Source organism: Podarcis vaucheri, assembly GCF_965113315.1.
Source record: "Podarcis vaucheri genome assembly, chromosome: 6".
NCBI lineage: Eukaryota > Metazoa > Chordata > Lepidosauria > Squamata > Lacertidae > Podarcis > Podarcis vaucheri.
In genome coordinates, this window is record NC_138764.1 from 75,110,432 (window position 1) to 75,135,618 (window position 25,187).

The following is a 25,187-nucleotide window of genomic DNA, read 5'->3' on the forward strand; positions in this document are numbered from 1 at the left end:
TAGCATGGGCATAGCTGGGGGCGGATGTTTGCCCCCATGTGTTTTAAGGGTTGTTGTATGTAAAAAAAGCTACTCTGCTGATCTGTGGGGGTGACCTTGGAGCAGGCATAGGCAAACTCGGCCCTCCAGATGTTTTGAGACTACAATTCCCATCACCCCTGACCACTGGTCCTGTTAGCTAGGGATGATGGGAGTTGTAGTCCCAAAACATCTGGAGGGCCAAGTTTGCTTATGCCTGCCTTGGAGGAACTCTGTTTAACTTTCTGTAGAGAAGAGTAATAAAAAGATGTATATTTCATTATCTTGCCTATCATGCTGCAGAACACTTTAAAAAGTCGCTACTTAGAGGAATCAACGAAGTTTGCAACATTTCTTTCATCAGTGAGTGGTATGAAGTTATTGGATGGGGAAAGCGCCCAGAAGGCAATTCACAATATATTGGCGTTTCATCCTGAAAAAGATCTCTCAACAACTTTGTTAAATGGGGTCGCCTGAGAGTGATTTAAAGCTTAAGCTGAACGGAAATCTGATCGCAGTTCTTTAGACGGTGCCACCCTGTCTCTTTGAAAGGGGCGCACTTGGGGCGCAGGACCGTGGGAAAGCCTTAAAAAGAGGAAGGACCCGTGGTGTTGTTTTCAAGAAGATATTGCATGAAAGCGCGGCGGCGCCCAACCACTTTCCCATCGGTGAGAAACGAGGCAAGCGAAGCGGTGGAAAACCTGCGCGCCTCAACGAGCCGTCGCGACTTTCGCAGGCTGATGACGTAACGGATCGGCGTCGCCGGCTGATTGCGTCCGTCTCGCGCGCCGGGGCGCTTCTGGATGTCGCGAGAGTTGCCGGTAACGTCGGTTTACGGGGCCGGCCGCAGCGGGGATGGCTGAGGAGCTGCCTGGAGCCGACGAGCGAGGCTCCACGGCCTGGCTGTCGCCGAGGAAATGGCGCCCCGAGACCGGCCAGTAACTGCGTCCACTTTGCCATGCGTAAACGCGGGGCCCGGAAACGTCTCAAGGCTCGGGCCGGCGACGTCTGCTTGGAGCGCGGTGAGTCGCTGAGGCCCAGTGCTAGTGAGCGGGGGGGGGGGGGGCAGAGTAGGCCATTATTGTTCCGGATCCTTAAACTCTCGTTTTCTTCCTGTAGTGACCGTAGCCGATTATGCGAATTCGGACCCCTCCGTGGTGAAATCCGGCCGCGTGAAAAAGGCTGTGGCCAACGCGCTGCAGCAGGAAGGTGAGTTCGGGCTTGAATGGCCCACGAAGGGTTTTTCCCCCCACCTGGAGAGTCGTTACAGAAGCCACTGGGAACATAAAATTAGCAATCTGTATTTTGGTGTCCAACGCTTTCCGGTGCCCTCTTGTCTTCCTCTACCCCCCCCCCCAAAAAAAATCTCGTAAACACTGCAGGATTGAATTAGGTCCCAAGGTGTGGTCTAATCAGGGCACCTGGGACCACCACATTGCCCACCAGGACAAGACCCTAAGCAACTATGTTAATTGCTTCCATCACTGTAGACTTGTCAGAGTAGGAGACCCCATGTATCCTTGATGCATGTGTATGTGGGCCTTTAGAATAGAAGAGTGAGCACATCCCTGTAATCTTTTCATTCTGAAGAAATGGTACGCTCGCTATCAGAAACTTAGAAAACGCTGTTATAGGCTAACAAACTATTAGAGGCCTGTAGTCAAATAACCAGATGGTTAGTATAAATCAATAAATAAAATTCAGCTACTTGCTTTTATCATATCTGCTTATCAGCCCCATTACTGCTCTAAATGCACAAACAGCTGAAGATGCAAGTGACAGAATTTCTATGTGCAGTCTAGATTGAGTAGTGCTATCCACTCTCATGTCCCAAGTCCACAGTCCTCCAAATCTCCCTTCCCCATTTTACATCTTACGATTTATCTGGAAAATGCTTGATTTGGTTGTGTATTTTCTGCTGTTCAATTATTGTTCATGACTACCTTATGTTTGTAATTATGTGTTTTCTTGTTGTAATCTGCCTTGAGCATGGTGTTAACTATGGGAAGGCGGAGTACAAATAAAAACATGTATGTGTGTACACAGCTTCTCCTCTAGGTGTAGGACAAACATATAGCATTGTACCAGTCCCATTTTCTTTTTGGCTCTTCTTATTTCTTCCTCCCCAACTCCATTTTTCAATCATCCATTGACTCAAGTTTCCTGCTTTTCAGGACCACTACTCTCTTGCTTGCTTTCTGTAACCAGAATGTCTTATGAGCTAGCCTTCTTAAAACTCCTCTGTATACTAAGCAACCTTTTCTTTGATTCTTCTTGTATCCGTTTCCCTGTCACCTCTGAACTTTTTCTCAAGCCCCATTCTCTCTTACCATATGTTCAGATTTCTCTTACTTAGTCTGTTGCTTGCTGTTCACCCTTCCTTCAGACCCGCTTCCTCTGGACTACCTGTCTTGGCTTGCCTAATTCCCATCATAGCTTCCCTGCTCTTGACCTTCTCCTGTGTAAAGTTTTAATCAGAGCCAAACCGGTAGCTTCCATTCATTAGGGAATCTGGACCATAAACTAACTAGTTTACAGTGGTACCTCGGGTTAAGTACTTAATTTGTTCCGGAGGTCCGTTCTTAACCTGAAACTGTTCTTAACCTGAAGCACCACTTTAGCTAATGGGGCCTCCTGCTGCCGCCGCGCCGCCAGAGCATGATTTCTGTTCTCATCCTGAAGCAAAGTTCTTAACCTGAAGCACTATTTCTGGGTTAGCAGAGTCTGTAACCTGAAGCGTATGTAACCTGAGGTACCACTGTACTTTGAAGCTGAACATTTTGTGCTACCACAGTACTTCTGGCAATTGGAAATTTCACCACCAGTGCAGATAGCAAATCACGCTTGGTAAAATTGGCTATTTGGCTATTTATTTCTCCTCCAATTGGCTATTTATTTCTCCTCTAACAGTTAGATTACTAGGATAACATTCAACATAGATATTTGCCAGCTCTTGTATCTTAATATGTTCTTTCTTTGTGGTTTCAGCAAAATCACTTTGTGGTTTGGAAGCCTCTTATGTGCCTACTGATGAAGTGTTATCAGTGGCAGAATCTTGTGATAGTTGTGATGAAATGGATTCTAAGGATATCACCAATGATTCAGTATTGTCTGAAAAAAAGAAAAGCAAGAGACATAAAGGTAAGAGCTGAGTTGATTTAATCAATCATTCCCATTTGTCAAATTAATTACTTTGTGTGTGAGAGAGCTATATAGTTTCTCAAGTTTCTAGCCTTATTTGGCATGCAAGCTTCCTTTTTACTACCTCTGTAGCTGGTAAAAACCTTAGCCAAAAGCCATTGTAGACATGTTCTGGCCATGAAGCTTACTGGTTGAACTTGAGTCAGTACCTGAAATACGATCTTAGAAGATGAAGTTGTTTGAATGGGGAACTCTTTACATTGCAGCTGACTATGCTGATAACTTCCTAGCACTTGCTGGGGAGCAAAGACTAACTGCCAGGTTCTTGATTGTAACAGACTTGACACTGATTGCCTTGAGGCATGTGTGGAAGACGATTTTAAAAAATTGAGTGTTTTAAAGAAATTCCCCATATGTGTAATCAGTTAATCAAAACATTTATGCCCTGTCTGGTGCAAAAGCACCACTTGGGATGGCTTACAAAGTTTAAAACATCAATAGTATAAAAAATGATATTAAACAGTCAACAAAGGAGGTTGGGTCAACAATTAAAATCAAGCATAAAAACATTTATTAACCATATATGACAAAAGCCTGCCAGAATAAAGTAGCCATTAATAATCAACCAAGAAAAGGGGCAGTGGAGAGGGCCAACTTTACATCATGATGCAAGGTGTTGTAAATCGCACTTTGGAGCCTAGTTCTAGCAAAGCAATGTCCATTTCTTGCTAGCCTTGAAGACTTGATAGGATGAGTGTCAGTAACAGTTTTTTTTCCCCTTTCCTTCAGATGATTCTGATGAGGTGATGGGCAAAGACTATCCCATTGATATTTGGTTGGTGCTGGCTTCCTACATACGTCCAGAAGATACTGTGAATTTTTCTCTTATCTGTAGAAAAGCCTGGATTGTCACTTGTACTGCTGCCTTTTGGACCAGACTTTATAGAAGGTATGACAATTTATAACTTTTTTTTTTTTTTTTTTTTTTGTCAGTAGTAACTCATCATACAGGAAGAGTGGAGAATTGAACTGTAGGCTAGATTTGGTGCAGGATGGGGTCTGCAGTCCTCCCATGTGCGTAACATATAACTGGCACACTGCATGGAGGTCAAATTAATGGAATTCTTTTCTTGTGCAGCAGTAGGGAGATATTATATGGCTCACTGGATTTTGACACAAAGCTTTGCATTGGCTTTATGAACGATGGACAAGGAGAGCACACCAGTGTCTGCATCACAGCAAAGAGGCATAATTGGCTTTATCACTATGTTGACCAGCTCAGTGTTTTGTGTAGTACTCGTTTTTTTCAGCTTCTGCTAAAGTAACTGTAACTGTAAATATACTAATTGCTGTTAATGTGACTGCACTTGTATTACTGTGTGAGGGAGGGTATTAAAATATGGGTGAGCAACACTTAGACAGTCTTATCTCTTCCACTGTATTAGCTATTGCACTGTACTTTTGCTTTTACTTCTGCCTGTTCTTCTTTCGGAGCTGGAGAGAAAAGACGCCATGAATCCTTCGTCTGTACATAGTGTGTTAATAAATACGTTGATTAGCTCTACAATGTCTCATGCTTCTTGCTGTGTTAAGCTAGAAGATTAGTGTGCATATATCATTTGATATATGTCGCTGAAGCGCACTAGAGGAGAAGGGAAATGCCTTTTCCAGAGCTGCACATACCGGAGGATGCTTGGAGTTCAGGGCTCCAGGGGTACCCCCAGGGCGTTTTCCAACAATCTGGTTATCAGAAGTAAATGCATTAATGAGAATGGGGAAAGGCATAATGACCTGGTACATTCAGCTAGTATTCCTTCTCAATTTTTTTCCTATATTAATCTTACTAACAAGATTTTTCATGTAGGTATGATCAGCATTTTTAGAATGCTGAACTATCTGGTTCTCCACTATAAACCTGGACTTTGATTATGCATATGTTGACGAATAGTACAGGAGAAAAATCCATGGTGGCGAACATTTTAAATAAATGTGATGGCGGGGTGTTATAGGGTGGTATATGACTTTCATACTTGGAGCAGACCAAATAAAATGGTGAACTCCACTAACTTTAGTCCATTGATTTCAGTGGGTCAAATCTTAGTTTGACTTTGTCAGATACCTGCCATTTTTAGTATTTTTCTGGGTTTACCTAAAAGGGCAGGGATGCTGAGGCAGATGGAACCTCCCTTCACTCACCAACTAAGATATATGAATGGGCTGCATACGCTCTTCACATTAGTTTTAGTGAGGGTCATTGCTCTTCCACTTTTTTTATTAGGAGATGTTAAGATGTCTTGTGGAGTTCTCATTCTAATTCCAGTGTTGGCTTAGTGCTCCAATCCATAGATCTCTTTGACACACAAGCAGGCTACATGAACATAACTTCAAATGAATCTATGCTTGACATTATGTGGAACAGATAGTTGGTCCTGGGTTTGGAGAGGGTGTGGCGAAAAACAGAATACATCTCAAAAGGGGGAGCAAACTCTGTCTGAGAAACACTGGTTTAAGTAGTCTTTGCATGAAATTTGGTATTTGTCTTACATGAGTTTTTGTTTGCATTTTAGGCACTACAACAGAAATGCATCCCTTCCGGTCCGTTTACAGCCAGAGTCAGTGGAAAAGTTGTACTGCCTTCGTGCGTGTGTAATTCGGTCTTTGTACCACATGTACAGACCTTTTGTTTCTCAGGTAGCCAGGAATCCAGCTATCCCAGAAACTACACCAAGCACTCTCAAAAATTCAAAAGTAAGTTTGAAGAAATGTGCCCTTATCCAAGTGGTGTGGTGTTGTATTTCTGTTGAAGCAATGAAATGCATGTGTTTGAGCCCACTTCTCAACTCACATTTTTGGACAGGCTTTGTTTTTGCCAGCAGCACATTTGTGCATATTTACTTACTGTTTATTAAAGCCTTGGCTCTGGATTTCTAAGGGCATCTTATTCTATGAGAGCCTGATCTTTGACCTGCCAAAGCAGAAATTAAGATGTTTACTCTTCAAATACAAGATTAACATTTTCCTTGTCCAATGGCAATGTGTATGCACAACTAATATCTGTTTCAAAGCAGCTTGTACTCCCTTGTCAATTTTTTCTTTCCTAGGAGGTTGTGAGCTAGCCAGTTCCCAATCTAATGGAAAAAAAGGATTGACATCTTTGATTCTTCGTGTTCACATCACAACGGCTTTGGTGTCCACAGCTAATAGTGCAGTCATACTAACAATCCACATCCCGTGTATTTGTAAATTAACTTTATAAAAGGAAATTAAATGTCAAAAATCTGTGTTGCAGTAACAGTTATGGTTTTGCTTAAATTCTGTAAGCGTAGCCATTTGCCATCAATCTTACTTCATTGCACCTTTGCATTATTGAAATGCAAGTTATGAATTTGTGTATATAGCAGTGTGTTTGCACACTGTGCAGCCACAGAGCCTCTACACTTTGATTTGGGTATTCCTCATTTGGAGTCTCCTCTCTCTTACGGGAGATGACCACATTGAGCATGCAAGGCAGAGGAACTTGGACCCTTTGGTTACTGAATCCAGATCTTGTATTTAATTTCCCTTTCTCTTTCCCAGTGTAGCTTCTGTGGGACACTGGAGCCGTTGTGGTGTCAGCAGAAGTTTGCCCTTAAGGACATCCCCACTGTTTGGAGCAGCAGGCCACATGGTACACATCTGAAGGGTAGGGCAGCTGACATGTGGATGACGTCCTCAGCCCCTTAGGAGGTATTCATGTGTTAAACTACTTTCCTCCTTGTAACTCATACCCAAGGCTGCTCAGAAGAGTGGGATAGTTAACAGGGGAGCATGCTTCTGACAAGCTATGAAGAGAGGCAAGTTTGCATGAAAGCTCCTTGCTGCATGCTTCTGAACTTAACTAAAATTTGGCTTGTGCATGTCTCCTTTATAAAGAATGAAGGTTTGTTGCTTACAATAGATAGACTGTTACTAGTGTAGGCTCTTATCTATAAAATACCTAGGTCTAAAAGGAAGAATCACCCTTGAATAGAAGAGTGTCTCCCTCTTGTTGTCTATAAGAAGAGTGAATCAGCAATTGTTGCCTTTGGACTTGGGTCTTTTTCTCTTTAGGAGGGGATTGTTTAATAATAATAAAAACTCAGCGGTTTACAAAAGATAAAACAGTAAAGTCAAGAAAAATACAACTCAACTTGAAAACATACACAAGCTAAAATACATAACATATTAAAATTACCTCAACTTTCTAAGCATCTGGATAGGCTTGTACAGTGGTACCCCGGTTTTCGAGGGTCTTGGAAGCCGAACATTTCGGTTTTCGAACACTGAAAACCCGGAAGTAATTGCTTCCATTTTCAAACATGCCTCGTAAGGCTTCCGCTGCGTTGTTTTTTTCAAATTTCTCCATTGACTTTGCAGGCTGCTCTTTGCATCTTGGTTGTCAAACAGTCTTCCAGAATGGATTACTTTCGACAACCAAGGTACCATTGTATAAACAGGAATGTTTTTAGCAGGCACCAGAAGAGTATAGTGAAGGTATATGCTTGATCTCAATGGGCAGGGAATTCCAAAGTGCAGGCTCTACCACATTGAACAATCGAGTTCTTACAAATGCAGAACAGGTAATATGTGGCACCTGCAGAGGGGGTCAATTCTGCCAATCAAAGCAGTCGTGGATGCATGTAGGGTTAGGTGATCTTGTCAGTAAAATCGTCCAAAGTTGTTAAGGGCTTTATATACCAATAATATCTTGAACCTGGCCCACTAGCAAATCTACAATCTGTAGATCTCTGAGGGTTAATATGCTGACGAGTCTTTAGCCCTGTCAGCAATCATTCTGCACCAACTGTACCTTGATAACTGTAAAGTGTCCCATGTGATTATAAACTTCTCTACAGAATATATGCCCCTAACCTGAATGCACAACTATGTGCCCTGAAGCTTCAACTAAAAATAAACCACTAGTTCATCTTATTGTCACTTTTCTGCCCTTGGTTTCTTTACTTTCAGGTGTTTCAGTGTGAGTGCTATGTGCAAATAGCTGTATTACATGACTGGTTTATGTCATGTTTGACACAGATTTCACATGTAATGTTTGGGGCAGAAGCATGTTTTAAGCTTTTAGCAAGTTCTATGCTGCCTCATAGCACTGTAAAAAAATAACAATTTGATTCATGGGCAATGCAAAGTGTATTAATTTGACTATGTACAAACTGCTTTAAAGCTGTAGCGTTGTTGTTGTTGTTCTTGTTGTTTTAAAAAGAAACCTTTCTCTTTTCTGCATCAGTGTCTGCTTTTCTGGTCTAAAAAAGTTGGTCGACAGCCTTCACTGTGGGAATTCAGCTTCAAATTCCAAAGGCAGGTATGAAAACTAAACAACTTAGCAATTTCATGGATGTTATTTATATACCACAATATAGTAAAATAATAAACTTATAATATTAAACCACAATTAAAAACAGACATAGAAAGCAGCAATCGAAAATATTTCAGGAATAGTCTGCAGTTATGAAAGTTAATAGATATGGAATCAATTTCTAGCGAACTAATGCGCATATTTCTTTCAAGAATAAGTCTTTCAAGAATAAGTGTTTGAAACATCTTCAACCACCCATCCGGTACAAAGATGTCCACATGAACCCTGACCAAGACTGCTGTCTACTGCAGATCACTACTCTTGATTTCATATATATTCCTATAGTCATGGGCATGACAGTTACTTTGGTAAGTGTTAGAACTTCTGTACTTTTCAACCATAGCTTCAAAAATATGTCCTGTGCAATCTTTCTAACAGTTTTGCTAGAAAAATTATTATATTGTAAGGAAGTATTTCCTCAAATGATAAAGTTTATTCTTAAAATTTGCACATTCAAATCCTATAGTAAATAGTATTCATATTTGACAGGTCCAGATCTTGATGTTTCTGATTTATCTTATTTGCAGTTCACGATAAATGTGAGCACCGACATGAGGCATCACAGAGTGAAAATGGTGTTCCACGATTCTCCAGTTTGGAGTGGCAAGAAACACAGATTTGACCATGGAGTGCAAGTTGTAATGGACCCTGTGCACAGTGTGCGCCTTTTTGATTGGTGGCACCCACAGTTCCCTTCTTCATACACCTGAAAACTCTCAAGTAGTTTGTCATATGAACTGGAAAACAATTCAAGAATCCTGGTTATATTTGTAGACTATATTCTATATACCATCTCCATAAATGACTAAACTTGATAAGTCAAGTCTCTGTATTTGGTCAGCAGTGGAAGGAATATTTTATAAGGTTGCAGAAGCACTTATGGAAGGCATTTTATGATCGGGGGCGCAGTGTGGGGGAAGCTTCAGCTAAAACCTGTCTGGTGCAAAGAAAATTATCACCACCTATATGAGAAAAGCCTATTGTTTCTATATAGAATGACAGTTCAGGTACTAGTGGCATATCCAAGTTAAAGTGATAGTTTCTGGTGATCTCTTTACAGCGGACCAGTGTGCTCAGTAAGGAAACTACAAGGTCTGCAGGGTTATATATCCTCACCAGTCTTGATTACTCCTAGCAGGACTTACTCACTCTATGCCTTGGACATAACGGTTCACAGACTACCTTTGTAGAACAAACGTGAAGTAGAACTGAGAGCTGAATTGCTTAAATGTGTGTCTTCAGAAGATACTGGCTGCAGTAGAAAGTTCTTTTTAGCTGGGTGTGCTTGCACATGCTATATAACTACTTCCCTGTGTACTGTACTTCAGGGAACTGTATAATTATCTTAGTTTCCATTTTGCAGTAATTGGAGGAATGCTTACTACTTTGCTAGCTTATTAGGATTTCTTGGAGTAGTTGGTCTATATCAAAGTCACTTCTGACTTGGATAATATACTAGCCAAAATACTGGAAAATTCTATAAGCAACTTGCTCATAAGTCTCCATTCTTCTTGGCTATAGAAAGAAGATACATGGTCACCAAAGTGTAGTGTTAGGGTAGACAGTTGGGCAAAACAAGTTTTAACATAATGTCATTGGGTTGTATTCACAGAACATTTTCCCCTTCTTCCCCCGTGCACCAATTAAATATGTTCTGTGGCTTTCCCCAACACTTTGGAGTATATTTTGGTTAGCGTGGGGGGAGGGGGAGGGAAAGTCCTGTTGCCCAGGTGGAACTTGGGCTTGTACAGTTATTTAATTTAATACCACCCATTAATTGTAGAAATTATTAAACCTCTACAAGTGTTGTCTCTTCCTCTTGAGCTATTCAACAGCGCAGGCTGATGAAGAGCCCATTGACAAGATGTGAGGAAGTAAGATAAGACAATAAATATGTAGGGAATCTGCAACCTTTCATGTGGCAAATAGTGTCTTCCCCCTGTCTATTTAGCTCCTTTGCTAAATGCTATTTGAGGGAGACCCTGCCTTTTCATATTAATAGTCATTACACTACACCTGATCCTCACTTCCTACCCATTTAGGTATCAAACAGGTGACGCATAGGGAGGAAAGGGGTGTGTGACTTCCATTAACAAGCCACAAAGCAAAGGATAAAGAATTGAAGTTGGGCATTCAAATGAGATGGCTGTTGTCTGGAAGTACTATCTAAGGCTTGGACAATGCAGTAGTTACTTTGCTAACAAATTGAAGGGGGGTTCTATTTGAATAGGAAACAGCTAAGAGCAGCAGATGTATGCAATTGAAGGAACCAATGGGAAAATCACAGGCTAAGGAAAAGAAAGTGGTGTGGGAGCTAGCTTTAAAGGGAACCTGAATTTGCACTATCCCTCCCACTCAGGTACAGCTCTTTTCTCCTTATATACACACACAGCACACTTGGTGGACATTTTATATATTCATTCAAAGCATTTATAGCCCAAATGCTATTTTATAGTATCAGCTATATATAATCCTACTTTGAATACTGTTAAAACACTGTTATTATAAAGATCAAATTCAAACTACACATAACATGGTTTGAGGTGAAACTGGTGACTGGCTCAAGAGATTATTGCACTTGCTGCTTCTCTTCACTGTGGTTTTGACTTCTACAACTCTTGCATTTATTAGGTCTTGTATGAGTTTTTGCAACTGCACGGTTTCCTCACATTTCCTTTTCTTGTATTTGATACACCTGTTTCAGTTCTCCTGGGACCTTTATCTGATTATCACCTTAATGGTGGGAGGCTTTCTACTTGGTGCGTAGTTCTTCTATATTGGGAAGATTGGTGTGTTTGGCTTTCCAAACAGAAGAACATTTCAGGTGTTGGTGTCAAGTGGCATTTGGCATTTTCTGAGTTAAATTTTTCCTTCCTCGTGAGCCATAAAACTGAAATACAAAAAGCAAATTCTTGTCATATGAAAGGCAATCAAAGTTGCAATAGCAAGAAACATGTTAAAGAGTAAAATCGGAGACAAGTGGGGCAAATTTAAAACAAAATAAGGCTAAAATTCAATCATGAACCTAGAGCAGCATCCATCCTTTTTTTGCCTGCTCTAGAGAATTTACGCATATATCCATGACCTTATTCTACCACTTTAGTTGATCATGTTTAATTTTGTGCTCATAATCTTGTCTCTGTGCATATCCTCTCCTTTCATAACTAACCTGATAATAATTAACCTGAGTTTTGTAGGTGCTAAATTAAATTAAGTTACTGATTATTTAAACATAGCAATTAGGAAGATAAACACAGGACAGTCCTGCCATAAGGAAATACTGGACTGTTTTAACACTAGCGGACAAGACATTTGCTAGAGAACTGGATTTCAGAATGCCGTCAGAACATTGGATGGTAACACTAAATAAAGTGTTCTATCCGCTTCTCGCAATAATCGGGATCCCATGTAAGTATGCTGGACATAAGCAGCAATTAGAAATGTCTTACCATATTGGGCTGTCTTCCTGAGCAAGGGATACAACCACAGAAGCAACAAAGATTTAATGTCTGGTAGAGCAACAGTCAGCGATGCCGAGGGGCGGGCTTCTCACTGAAAGGGGAGAAGAAGAATACAGTTTTGAATGAGGAGAGAAAAACAGTCCTTAAAGCTGAGTGGTGCTTTAGAAGCTGCTCTCCTCTTGTGTCCTTGGGATTTCTGACAGCCTGTATAATGTCTGCAAGTGATGCTCATGCAGTTCTTCCATGTTCTGACAGCCATTAGAGATGTTTACAAATCAGTATTCCAGCTGAGCCTGTTTTGAGCTTATTTCTCGGTTATCTTCAGCTGACATAGCATGACTTGCTACCGTCTTGAAATTTACTTCAAATGTGTTTACACTGATAGCATTGGAATCATTTAAAAATAATATGAGAGAAGCAGTCATAGATGTTTTAGGATGCTGAATGATAATCGAAATAACTCTTCTTCCCAATTTGCAGGGGATAGAACAGGGTAGAATTTAGCTCCTGAAGGACCACCAATGGCCTGAGAAAATTCCGTTGACTTACTCCACAGTTGTAGTGTCAGAATACCTTGTGTGAGTACATTGGCAGAAATGCACTTTTATATTCTGACTCTACATCTGTGGAGTAAGTCAACAGAATTTTATATTCCGACTCTACGGTTGTGGAGAACTTAGTGAAAAGCTTACCCGGTTGGATGCCAAATGCTGGATACAACCCCTTAACATAGTGCCATGAAAGAGGAAGCTCTATTAGCTTTATTTTCTCTTGGAACCTGATCCTTGGTTGCCAGCTGAGCAATAGTTTACCCAACATGTACGATGCAGTAATAATTGCAGTGGGGAAGCCAATTGAGTGAGCTGATTTGACAGTGTTTCCAAATATTTGAATTGCTCAGGGAGAAGGAAACCGCAATGGAATGTTTGTAGCTCAACATCTATGAGAGAGGAGAATGTCGTATATTTGGGATCCATACTTCATACAGATTTTGGGGAGGTATGTGGAGAGTAAACGGGCTGCTAAACTGAGACGAGGTCCCTCAGTTGAGGTGAAGGGTAGCTGAAGGAATAAACAGAACAAGCAGGTATAAGGGTTAGCGGAGGAAACAGGTCTAGGGAACAGCAGAGTTGAGGGTACACAAGAAGACAAAAGTGTTGTGAAAATACAGGGCCAAGGCACAAAGCGGGTGGGGTCAGGGCTACACTGACATGTATTAGGCATACAGTTTACAGGCTTCCAGGTACGGAATTTGGTCCTGGTTCTTGGGTTACATGGTCTTGTTTTTCATTGCAGCAAATATTATGACATTGTTCATCTTGTGGCGAAAGAACTGTCGTATTGCCCCTTCCAGTCGGTACCACCTCATGGCCATGTCCTTCTCGGACACAGTGGTCCTTGTTCTTTTTGTCCTCCTTGAGATGGTCACAGAACATTTCAGTGAAAGACCATTCTGGTACAGTGACCCCTGGTGTACCCTGCGGGATGTTTTCTGTTACGGTGCAGTCAACACTTCTGTCTGGCTGGTGGTCTCCTTCACCACTGAGCGCTTTATCACTATCAACACCTTCAGGCTAAAGATGAGAATCTGTTCTGCCAGGAACACACTGTATGCTATTGGTGTGATCCATGTCTGCAGCTACATTGTGGCCATCCCCCATTACTGGTCAAACTATTCGGCAGTGGAGAATGCTACAGGACTTTCTATCTGCAAGTATAACCCTAAGCTCTCCAGAACATACGTTGAAGCGCTTGTGTGGTTTCAGACTTCTCTGCTCTATATTATCCCATACACCATCATCTTCACCTTGAACAGCCTCATTCTAAGACAGATAATGCGCCATAACAAGGTGCACTGTCTCTCTCGAGAGGTGTTGCATAGAACCCCACCTAAAACTCACTTAGGGAAACCAAAAAAGAAGTCCGTTATCCTCCTGGTGACAGTTTCAATGACATTTGCCTATCTCTGTACCACAAGGTTTGTTACCCAAATCATCATCAAGACCTGCTACTATGACATAGAAAGGAAAGATTACTCCAAGACCATAAACATTGTGGCAGACATAGGGACCATGCTGGAAATGACCAACACTGCTGCCAATATGTATCTCTATGCCTGCACCCAATCTGCCTTCCGAAGGGAGCTTATCCGGTATCTGAAGATCATCGTGCATCCTTGGCAAGCAAAAAGAAAAACCCTACCTGTTGTTTTCCAGGCATAGACATAGAACAACATACCATCCAACAGAGATGTTCGGATACATCTGTTTTGCAGCTGAGTCCGGCCACCTGAACTCTGCCTTTAGTGCTCTTGCAAGTGGGAAAATGCAAGTGGTTCCATGTCCCAATGGCTCACAGCTTCAGCCTACCTGGATGCCTGCTTTTCAGTGACAGCAGCAAAGGCACCCAAATGGATGAGTTTCTCCCATGATTTTGAAAGAATTTGCTGGACCATTACCAATCCACTGATATATATATTTTCACACTGCCTCCCATTATTTAAAGAGCCTCTGTACGTACACACACAAGCACCACATGTACCAGCACCCTCTGCTTCATTTGATCACCAACCTCCTCCTCTTTCAGGCAGAGAGAAGGGTCTTTCTTTGTGAACCGCCCTGAGATCTTTTGATGAATGGCGGTATATACGATAAATGGAATAAATAATAACATCAACAACAACAGTACCATTGTTACAGTAAGTGCACTTTTAACATTTGTGGGGGGCGGGGAGTGCTGGTTCTGCATACCCTTGCGTACCCCCAGAAAAGAAGCACTGAATAATAACTGTAATTGTGCATTCTGTATAGCTGAAGCCCAGCCTAAAATAGCAACAGCCCACTGCCTGAAGTAGCGGAAGCCAATAGCGCTGACTTTGCTTCTTGTAGAGAAATCTGTTTCTTCCTCCCACACACTACTAATAACCCTTACTTTTGCTCAATAATGTGTACCTTTCTGAATATAGCAGAATTCTACTGCTTAGTTCTGCTTTGCCTTGGTGTCAAATTGTGTACGGTAAAACGCTTGTCCAAACTTGTAGTTGGTTGGACATCTGTATCATTTCAGAGCCACAATACAGATCTAAACAGCACAGCCCTGACACTGGAAGCAGAAATCATGGATTAAATGGCCGCCTCTCTGCCCTTGTACTTGATTCCTGTGAGATTTAACACCCACATGCTTTATTAATGCTGAACAAACATACAGGGAAGCAGGGAGGGAAATATATTTGTACTATCAGTTCCCCATACATTTAATTTCCTGTAAGACTGCCGTTCTTTCCTCTGTTGCCAAGAATATGCTTGCTGGGAAACATGAAGGAAAAGATGGTTATTGGCATTGTGAAACGAATGAAGAAGGGGTGTTGCTAGAGACTTCAAAGAACCTGGCACAATTTGTAAACAGGGATGCGAACTTAGGCTGAATTTCAGGGAGGGCAGGGGATGACAGATGCTGGTTCTCATCCTGAACTATGGGACATGAACAGGATTTTCTGCTCCCAGTACGTGGATTGGGACCTCTGCAAATTAAAGTGGTTAGTGGCTGAGTTCTCACTGGCACTGAACTTTGCAGCATGCCCAGCAGCTCTGTAAAGTATTTTAAAATATATATCAATAAACAACATGTTTTTAAAAGGCAGCAAAAGTTCTGGGGCCTGGTGCAAGAGATCTAGAGGCAGGGGTTTTTTGGCAACAACATCCCTGAAGACATGTTCATTGTATGTATATCTTATGCCTGAAACAGCTGCTTTGCTCTTGCACAAAACAGCTGTATCAAAAATACAGCAGGAGTGCGGTGAGAGGGACCACCCACTGAAACATCACCAGACACATGACAAACCATCAACCCGCCCCCCAAATGTGCTAAAGGTTTTCCCACCAGCAGCTACTGCAGATGTATCACAGAATATTTTTGCTTAACAGTTTTTCTGTAGTAAATGGAAATCTGAATTAAGAGCACTGTTGCCAGTCAGTTTAAACAACACTTACCTAGATGGACCAGTGACTAGATGGACCAGGGACTAGGCATAAAGCTTACTCTGATGGGCCATTGGTTGTTAACAAGTAGACAAAAACCCAAAAGGTCTCTCTCTCTTCATTTGGTACAACCTAGGGTTGGCATACATCCGGAATTTCCTTGACATAGCTGGAATACTGCAGTCGGAAGCAGTGTACAGGCGGAAATCGCTAAAAATGTCTGGGAAAATCTGAATGCATGGCAACTCACGTTGACAGTGTCATTTTTGGTGATTTCCCTTTAAAATAGCTCAAAAACATCTCTCTCTTTTTTTGCAATTTTACACTTTTGTGCCCAGATTTGCACCGGATATGGGGACCCTAGCACTACCTGTTTTGTTTTATTTTGTTTATTTCTTAAATGTATACACCACGTTTTCCTGCAAGGAGCCCAAGGTGGCTTATATGGTTCTCTCCTCCCCATTTAATCCTCACAGCAACCCTGTGAGGTAGGTTAGGCTGAGAGACAGTGACTGGCCCAAGGTCGCCTAGGGAGCTTCATGGCATATAGCAATATAGTTGGGAAGGAACTTAATTTAAAAGAGAGAGAGATTTTTTCAAAACAACCCATTGCAGCGGGGGGGGGGGCAGGGGGACAATAACCAACAACCACTTGCTTAGCCATCTAGAAAATGCACCAGATTATCTTGCATTCCCTAACATAACTTACTCCTGAAGGTCAGGCCTGTAAATGGAGGAGCCTAGAATGTGCCCCCTGGCCATGGCTTTCTCTGGATTAGTGGACAATGTGATGCCTAGGATTCCCTAGTCTTCTTCCTCTTTACCTTGTGCTCATTCATTTTATTCTCCTGACTGCACTCCTAGACAGGCTGGGGAGCTTGAATAATGGATAGGGGTAAGGTCAGCTGTAACCTGATTCAAGGGTGTTGCATTCCTCCAGAGTCTCCTTCCAGCTTTCATCTTATCTGCTCTTATCCCTACTTTTGTGGGATCAGGTTAGTCTATTGTCTTTGTGAGTTCTAGTGAAGGAGCAGACTGAGGGCTTGGGGCTGCAACATGATGCTGCCTCTAAACCGTCACTCAAACTGCTCCTGTGATGCATACCAAAACAGCCCTGGAGGCTGGAGAATTCCTGGAGGCTGCCAAACTGCATTTCTTAACATTCCTGGCAGCAACACCCAATGGGAAAAATTGAAGTTCAGGAGCTCATCATGGCAGCTTCATAGCTGCACTTCAAAGGTAAGTCCCAAAATGCAAGCAAGATCCACTCATGCATGCATGCATATAAATCACAAATAAACAATTTATTATTAATAATAATAATAATTTATAATTTATATCCCACCCATCTGGCTAGGTTTCCCCAGCCACTCTAGGTGGCTCCCAACAGAATATTAAAACATGATAAAGCATCAAACATTAAAAGCTTCCCTAAACAGGGCTGCCTTCAGATGCCTTCTAAAAGTCCGATACAGTAGTTTATTTCCTTGACATCTGATGGGAGGGCGTTCCACAGGGTGGGTGCCACTACCAAGAAGGCCCTCTGCCTGGTTCCCTCACAGCAAGGGAACTGCCAGAAGGCCCTCAGTGCTGGACCTCAGTGTCCGCGCTGAACGATGGGGGTGGAGACGCCCCTTCAGGTATACTGGGCTGAGGCTGTGTAGGGCTTTAAAGGTCAGCACATTTTGAATTGTGCTCGGAAATGTACTGGGAGCCAATGTAGGTCTTTAGAGACTTGAGACAGCCATGCTGAAATCCAGGAGTCAGCAAACTTACCACACCTCAGGCCAGTGTCTACAGCACCAGTTGTGTGGCAGGTCAGAGGGCGGGGGCGCGTGTGCCCATATACGTGCGCACACACTATTTCTAGCACACTTCTGGGGTGGAGGAGCACCAGAAATAGCTTGTGCGCATGTGCACGGGCCTCCTCCGACCTGGATGTGCACCAGAAATAACGCTTGCGCATGTGCACAAGCTATTTCTGGTGCTCTTCCGACCCAGAAGTGGGCAGCCACGCAGCACAGCACCAGTAAGAAAGGGCGGCAGGTGGTGGGGGTTGCCACGAGCTATATAAATGAGTCCCTCGGGCCTTATTCAGCCCGCGGGCCTTAGTTTGGGGACTCCTGTCAGCATCACTACTTGGCGTTAGAATCAGTTGGTTAGAGTGTGGTGGTGGTGGTAATGCCAAGGTTGCAGACTTGATCCCCATAAAGGACAGTTGTGTGGCATTGCATGGGGTTGGACGAGGGTTCCTTCCAACTCTATGATTCTAAGAAGTGGGTCTGCACCTTCACCAAGGCTGAATAATTTTGTACTGGCAGCGTCCAGCAGGGAGGGGTGCAGCGCAACCACATGGACAGAGCACTAAAAGAGCTCCACCAGTGTATCTGGTCACCATTCCCTCCACCTTGCCCCTCCTGGTAAGCAGCAGAAACTGCTGCAGGGAGACCAGGTGCGTGGCAGGGCTCCTCCAGACCAGGCGCTGCTTGTTTCTGCAGTTTCTGATAGACCCTGCATGAAGCATGCCTGCACATCCTCCGTGAGTTCAGTTTGGCAGTTTGGAGGAGACCTGGAGAAGTTGGAAGCAAATGTTATCCATGCAAACCAGAAGATTATAATAATGCGGTTCTGCTGCATTGCACTGGTGACAAAGCATTTGAGCAGTGCCAGCCCGTGAAGCCATTGCCTCAGGACTGCAGGCTCCAGATAACTGGGAGAGGTGGCAGCTCCATCTGCTGCACATATCAGCCACCTCCTCCTCTGCACACGCACCCTTATCTGCACACCCACCACTGCTTCCTCCCTTGAGTATCCACTGCAGTTGGCAGGTGGTTGTGGTGGCTGGTGCACAGCAAAGGAGGAGGTGGTGGCTGTGAGGGGGCACATTTTCCTCCAGCAGCAACAGCTTGTCCTGTATTCCAATCTTACAAGCATCGCTGGCAAAATACTGTTCCAGAAGATGGCGCCATTGCTCCTACTATGAAAAATAGAATTTCATCTCACTGAGGGATTTCCCTTCCTCAGTGACAACTCTGCATGGCTTTCTATGTCTTTTACTTTACCGTATATTGTTGGGCAGGCATGGAGGAGGAGCCTGGGTACTGTGGGACTCAAGGACCCCAAATTTGTTAGGCCACTCCATCCCCTGTGCCAATCTAATTAAGAGCCAAACAAATGCAAGTTGTGGGATACTGTTGGTTACTCCTGGGATCTCTTAAAGATCACTCCACTTTTCAGAGAATGCAAGTAGCCATAAAGCAACAGAGTCTGTGTGGAGTTGGGTCTCTGCATTACTGCTTCTCTCCCACTCGAGTACAGTCATTTAAAATATATTCCTTATCTGCGATGGTGCTTGCATGGAAGAATGGGGCAATAATCAATCACTTGGGATTGACTTCGTTCTCCGACTGTTTCAGCTAAGTACATAGCAACCACTCTGTTAGCTGTGCAATATAGAACCACAACCCATTACTCAATCTTGCTTTGTGGCTGGAGCTGGAAGGAATACTCCTAAGTAGTCAGGGTCATTTGAACATGTTTTAAAAACGAGGCAGGTAATATATAGAGTGCATATGTTAAGTGACTGTGCAGCTTAAGTGACTTTTCATGCATTCACCAATCTATCCATTTGTCTGCCTGGCTCCAGGCGAGTTTAGTCTATAATCTGAGGTGACATTTGCAAGCTTCTCTTTGCAACCAGCAGGAAGAAAACCCTGTTTAAAAGTCCTTTAGAGACATACAGGATTTCAGAAGCACTTGAGACTGGGACAGTTCAAGGCTGCCAACCTAGCCTGCTTAATTGTCTCTGAATATCTTTGGCCTTTCATTCTTGTCTGACGATCATAGGGCGTAAGCATTGTGGTGTTTTTCCAGGAGCTAGTGCTGTAAACTGATCCTTGCAATTTGGTTTTACAGTGACTCTGTTCACATAAAAGCAAGTGCTTCCTCTCAATTGTCCAGGCAACTGGGTCATGTGAAGCAGACAAGGCAGTTTCATTAGGCAACAGCAGATGGCCAGCTGGAAATGTTTAAGGGTAAGCCAGCCTCCTTGATATCTATGAATTGCCTTTCTAATAATGGCTTTGTGTTTGCATGCATTTTAATAGATTTATATTTTGGTTTTTAAAACCACACAAGTGGGGGACAGTGATCACATTTGATTTCTGGCATGTTTGTGAAGATTACCGTATTTTTTGCACCATAACACTCACTTTTTTCCTCCTAGAAAGTAAGGGGAAATGTCTGTGCGTGTTATGGAGGAAATGCCTACGGGTGGCATGCCTACGGATTTTCCTCCTCTAAAAACTACGTGCGTGTTATGGTCGGGTGCGTGTTATAGAGCGAAAAATACGGTAAATACTCACTGTTTCAGAAATTAAAGCAAAGATTCCCCTTCTTTCTATTGTTTTGTTGAGTACAGTTAGGGAGACTGGAAATACAAACAACTGTCATCTCAGTGACATTTGACTTTAAACACCCACCTAGTTTAAGGGAAGTTTATTTCAACAAAAGCTGCATGGCCGGAAAGATCTGCGGCACTAACACACTAACACCACAGTCATTGAACAGCGCCACTTGCTTCTGTACTGCAAAAGAAAGGAAGTTCCACTTCTCAGGCCTGTAATATCACGAAAGGAAGGGGCGGAGGTGAGTCTAAAATAATCCATGTCAGGAAGTTTAATACAGGACACAGCAAGAGATCAGCCCTGCAGGCATTCCAAAACAAGATGCTGACAAGCCCTTTCCAGGTAAGTTACAATTTCATTCAAGAGAAGCAACAAGGACTCGTGTGGCACATTAAAGACCAACAGATCTACTATGGCATAAATTTTGTGAACTGCAGCCCAATTCCTCAGAGTCATGAAGTGTTCTGCTAGGTTCCAGGAGACTAACAACAGCTTCCCCCTGGAAACGATTCAACAAAAGGGGATGCAACACAGAAATAAGACTCAACATGCAACTCCATCACTTTTGGGGGTTTTTTTGAAACCAGTTAAGGTATTTGCCAGGTTACAAAGCAGCACCAGCTGTCACAAGAAGTCTGATTTTTTGCAACATAGATCAAATGCCACACACACACAAAGAGAACAAAAAACCTTTAAACCCTGTCTCCGAATCTCTGGCTAGGAAATACATTTTTTATGTCAGTAGGGTTTTTTTTCCCCTGCTAAGTGTATTCTCAATCATTTAAACTTTTTCAAGGCATATTTCCTGTATTTTTCTTGTTGCTGTGTGTGTGTGTGTGTATGTGTGCGTATGTGTATATATAAAATATATAATTGTGTTGTGCTTTTAAGTAGTTGTTAATTGCCCCAAGTGGTGCATAGACACCAGAAGGGTGGCACAGAGCTCTTAAACAATATATACAATAATTAAAAAGCTGTGGCAGGCATTGCTGGTTTGCAAAAAGCTGGTTTGTTCTGTGGCTCTGAATTATGAAGGATGCCTGATTCTGTCAGGAAGATGATGAAGTAGATTCTTTATTCATCCTGATACCTCCAAACTACAGTGTGAAAGAGAAGAGTTTAAGCCCAACTGGGTCAATGTTGCTGGTGATGAGCACGCAGTGTGCACATGGGACTCAAGCAGGATTTTGCATGATGTGGTGTTTATTTGTCACTGGGCTGCACTTCCTTGATTGTCAAGCCGTTTAAAAAAAACAAGCACACTTGATATCATTTGCTCTTACGCTGTCCCTCGTTCTGACTGTTGTTCTTGCCAGTCTCTACATTATGTTCATGATTCCGTGATGAAAATCGCCTCACTTCTTACCTCCGCTGTGCTTGACTGGACAGCTGCCTCCTTTGAAACAAACTTCCCCACCCATGCTTTGTACCTAATTCAGTTTACTGAAGGTGCACTCAGTGATATAACCGATAAGAGGGTGCAAATGCGTATTTGCAGAAAAGATTTTCCAGGTCTCTGACGCAAATTCACAGCAACCCGTGTGCAGTTTTTGCCATGGCTTGTCAAACAATCCTGAGCCTTCTTTCAATTTTAACAATTGCTACATTGCTCTATGCTATAGACTTGATCTGGTTAGAGATATTCCGCTGAATAACTGAGCACAGGACATAATGGCTTCCTCAACTGCATCAGATGGCTGGATGAACACAATGTGCGGGGGGGGGGTGTTGTCAGCCCTCTCAGCTCCCCTAGGCAGAATTTGGTGAAGGGTTGGGGTGGAGCTAGTGAGCAGAGTTGTTTCTGAAGGCACATAAAAAGTAAAGGCAGCAGCGTTGGTCCATGTGGGGGGGGGGGAGCGGACCCATGCATGTAGCCAAGGGGGGCAGGAGGGCAGCTGCCTCCCATCAAGTAAAACAATAGAAATACTTAACTGACCAATCACTTCTGTTCTGCCCCCCAACAAAAGTCCTGCCCCCCCAAAAAAACTTGGCTATGCTCATGAGGGGAACCCTCCAAAATCCACAGCTGAGCAGTACCTTTATTAAAGCAAACTGTCATGAAATAGTGGTATGTGGAGATGAGGACAAAGGAAAGAAGGAAGGAGTGCTTTTCAAAAAAAAAAAAAAAAAAACCACCTCAAATTTCCTGCTTTGTGCATGATGTTGCTTGGTGTTCTGGAGAACTTGAAGACATGCCACCATTTGAGGCATTTTGGTTGGTCCTTATAAAGGTCCTTGCCTATTTGTAGATTTTACAGCTCCTTTTGGTGGGTCTGAGGGCACAGCCCAATGAGTTTTGGTGAGCCTTGGAGGAGCATATTTGGGCAGCACTTTGGAGAATCCAGCACAAAAGGTGCATATTTACCATAAATGTACATCTGTTTTTAAACACTGCTATAAAGCGGGGTGGGGAGGGGGACAGCCTTGTCCCCTCCTTTCCTAACAAATGGCCTCAAGCTGGTTGACAGGAGCTGGGGGGGCGGAGGGGGGGGGAAGAGCACAAAATACTTACTGTGCCAGTTTTTTTGTGGTTGCTTGGCAACTAATTCAGACGTTTGTTTTTCTGTTATATTGCTCACCTTTTGGATTATGTACGTAGGTAATTGGATCTCTTCACCACCACATGCTCCTCATTTATAACTTGATCTTGCTGGTTTTGCTGACATGACTCACAGGAAAGTCAATTTATGAATAGGCAGCGTTGAGGAAACTTTGAACTACAAGGTTACCCCATGTAGAACCAAGAGCCACCAAGCTGGAACAAGTACCTGGGAGATTACTCAGACCTACCCTAATCCTGTAGCTATGTCAAAGAGACAGTGCCAGAAGCTCTGCAGGAAGAGAGAAATAGAATTTTAAAAACCGCTTTCTTGGATTTCCTCACCACCACCTAAGCTTCATACTGTGGCACACCTCCTCCGTCTCTGAGTAGTGCAAGATTTCAGGGGTTCCAGACTCAAGGTTTGTGTTGCCTTTTGGGAGGCACAGCAGAAACTAGGGTGTCTTATGAAACATGGTTTATTTACACATTTCTCCTATAGCCACAGCCTTGGACTCTAGCAGAAATCAGCTGTGGCTTGCTCTCTGCCTTTCCAGCCTGCAGCTTTTTCTTCTAGGTCACATCACAGGGAAACTCTGTGCTCCAGCCCTGGCTTTGTCCTTCTAACTATCTAAGAGCTGAAAGGGAGCCCCCACCCATTTGCAGTCTGGCACAGAAGCCACCCTCCTTTGTTGTCTTAATGGCTCGTCACCCAGGCAATTACATCAACACAGGAAGCTAGCCTATTTGAAGAGTGGTCTGGCATCTCTGAACTCATAACAATAGATATAGATGCCTGACTGGCTTTAGCTAGAAACTGGACATTGCAAAGACTTGGCAAGAATCCTTCAGGTACCCCTTGAATGCCTTTTTATGCCGATGGGCCTAGAGCTGGTTAATCTTTCTTGATGAGCCAGTCATTTTAATCATTATTTTGTACTATTTCCATGGCACATTATGATTTATTGCACATGTATATATTGTTGTGTACCAGCTTGGTATTTTATGAGTTGGCACTATATAATAATTTTGGTAAATACATGTAAATACATAAATAGAAAAGGCTAGAATGATTACCCAGACCCAAACTTCTGGTTCCCAATTGAATGCTGTCTGTTACAAGGTGAAGAAGATAAAAAAATAAACTGCCCTAGGTCCTTAGAGGACACTTTGAGCCTGATAGGTATGTGAGGATTTCCTGCAGTCAGAGAGTAAAGACAGACACAACCAAAGCAAAATACAGAGGTGCCTCGCAAGACGAAATTAATCCGTTCCGCGAGTCTCTTCGTCTAGCGGTTTTTTCGTCTTGCGAAGCAACCCTATTAGCGGATTAGCGCTATTAAAGGCTTAGCGGCTATTAAAGGCTTAGCGGCTATTAAAGGCTTAGCGGCTATTAAAGGCTTAGCGGCTTAGCGGCTAAAAGGCTATTAGCGGCTTAGCGGCTTAGAAAAAGGGGGGAAGCGGGGGGAAATCGGAACACTCGCAAGACGTTTTCGTCTTGCAAAGCAAGCCCATAGGGAAAATCGCCTTGCGAAGCAGCTCAAAAACGGAAAACCCTTTCGTCTAGCGGGTTTTCCGTCTTGCAAGGCATTCGTCTTGCGGGGCACCACTGTAGTGGAGACACCTGGCCTTTATTTGCAAAAAAACCAAGCAAAACTGCTATAGCAGGGTCTGACCTCATACAACAGAGAGATGGGCAAGACCCTGAACAAAAGGAGCCCCCAACTTTTATTAGTTCAAGTTTTACATATTCACACCTCTAAGGTTACATCATTAAAGGTAAAGGGACCCCTGACCATTAGGTCCAGTCGTGGCCGACTCTGGGGTTGCTGCGCTCATCTTGCTTTATTGGCCAAGGGAGCCGGCATACAGCTTCCAGGTCATGTGGCCAGCATGACTAAGCTGCTTCTGGTAAACTAGAGCAGTGCACGGAAACACCATTTACCTTCCCGCTGGAGCAGTACCTATTTATCTACTTGCACTTTGACGTGCTTTCGAACTGCTAGGTTGGCAGGAGCAGGGACCGAGCAACGGGAGCTCACCCCGTCGCGGGGATTTGAACTGCCGACCTTCTGATCGGCAAGCCCTAGACTCTGTGGTTTAGACCACGGAGTACCACAGACCATTGTGAACAAGCAAAATCTCTTTGCCCTAGGCTAGCCTTGTGTGCTGCTTTACAGAGGACAACCTTCAGTTCTGTAGGGCTGTCGGACGACAGTCATCTACTGGAAGGGCTGCCTAGTGACTCCAATG

At 43.2% G+C, this 25,187-nt stretch overlaps 2 protein-coding genes across 2 annotated transcripts; both read left to right on the plus strand.

The window, feature by feature from the left end:
* The first annotated feature begins 819 nt into the window (after nucleotides 1-819).
* On the plus strand, nucleotides 820-9,369 carry TMEM183A (transmembrane protein 183A). Its single transcript, XM_082227498.1, is given in 9 exon segments — nucleotides 820-965; nucleotides 968-1,040; nucleotides 1,138-1,227; nucleotides 3,007-3,159; nucleotides 3,949-4,108; nucleotides 5,727-5,907; nucleotides 8,423-8,497; nucleotides 8,704-8,859; nucleotides 9,079-9,369. Coding segments are annotated over 9 exon segments (1,101 nt in total). The 5' UTR covers nucleotides 820-935; the 3' UTR covers nucleotides 9,262-9,369.
* A 2,461-nt stretch (nucleotides 9,370-11,830) lies between these two features.
* LOC309535465 (putative G-protein coupled receptor 139) lies at nucleotides 11,831-14,610 on the plus strand. The gene is made up of 2 exons (XM_082228544.1): nucleotides 11,831-11,959; nucleotides 13,309-14,610. The coding sequence occupies exons 1-2, from the start codon at nucleotides 11,887-11,889 to the stop codon at nucleotides 14,232-14,234; spliced, it is 999 nt and encodes a 332-aa protein (XP_082084670.1). The 5' UTR covers nucleotides 11,831-11,886; the 3' UTR covers nucleotides 14,235-14,610.
* Nucleotides 14,611-25,187: the final 10,577 nt, after the last annotated feature.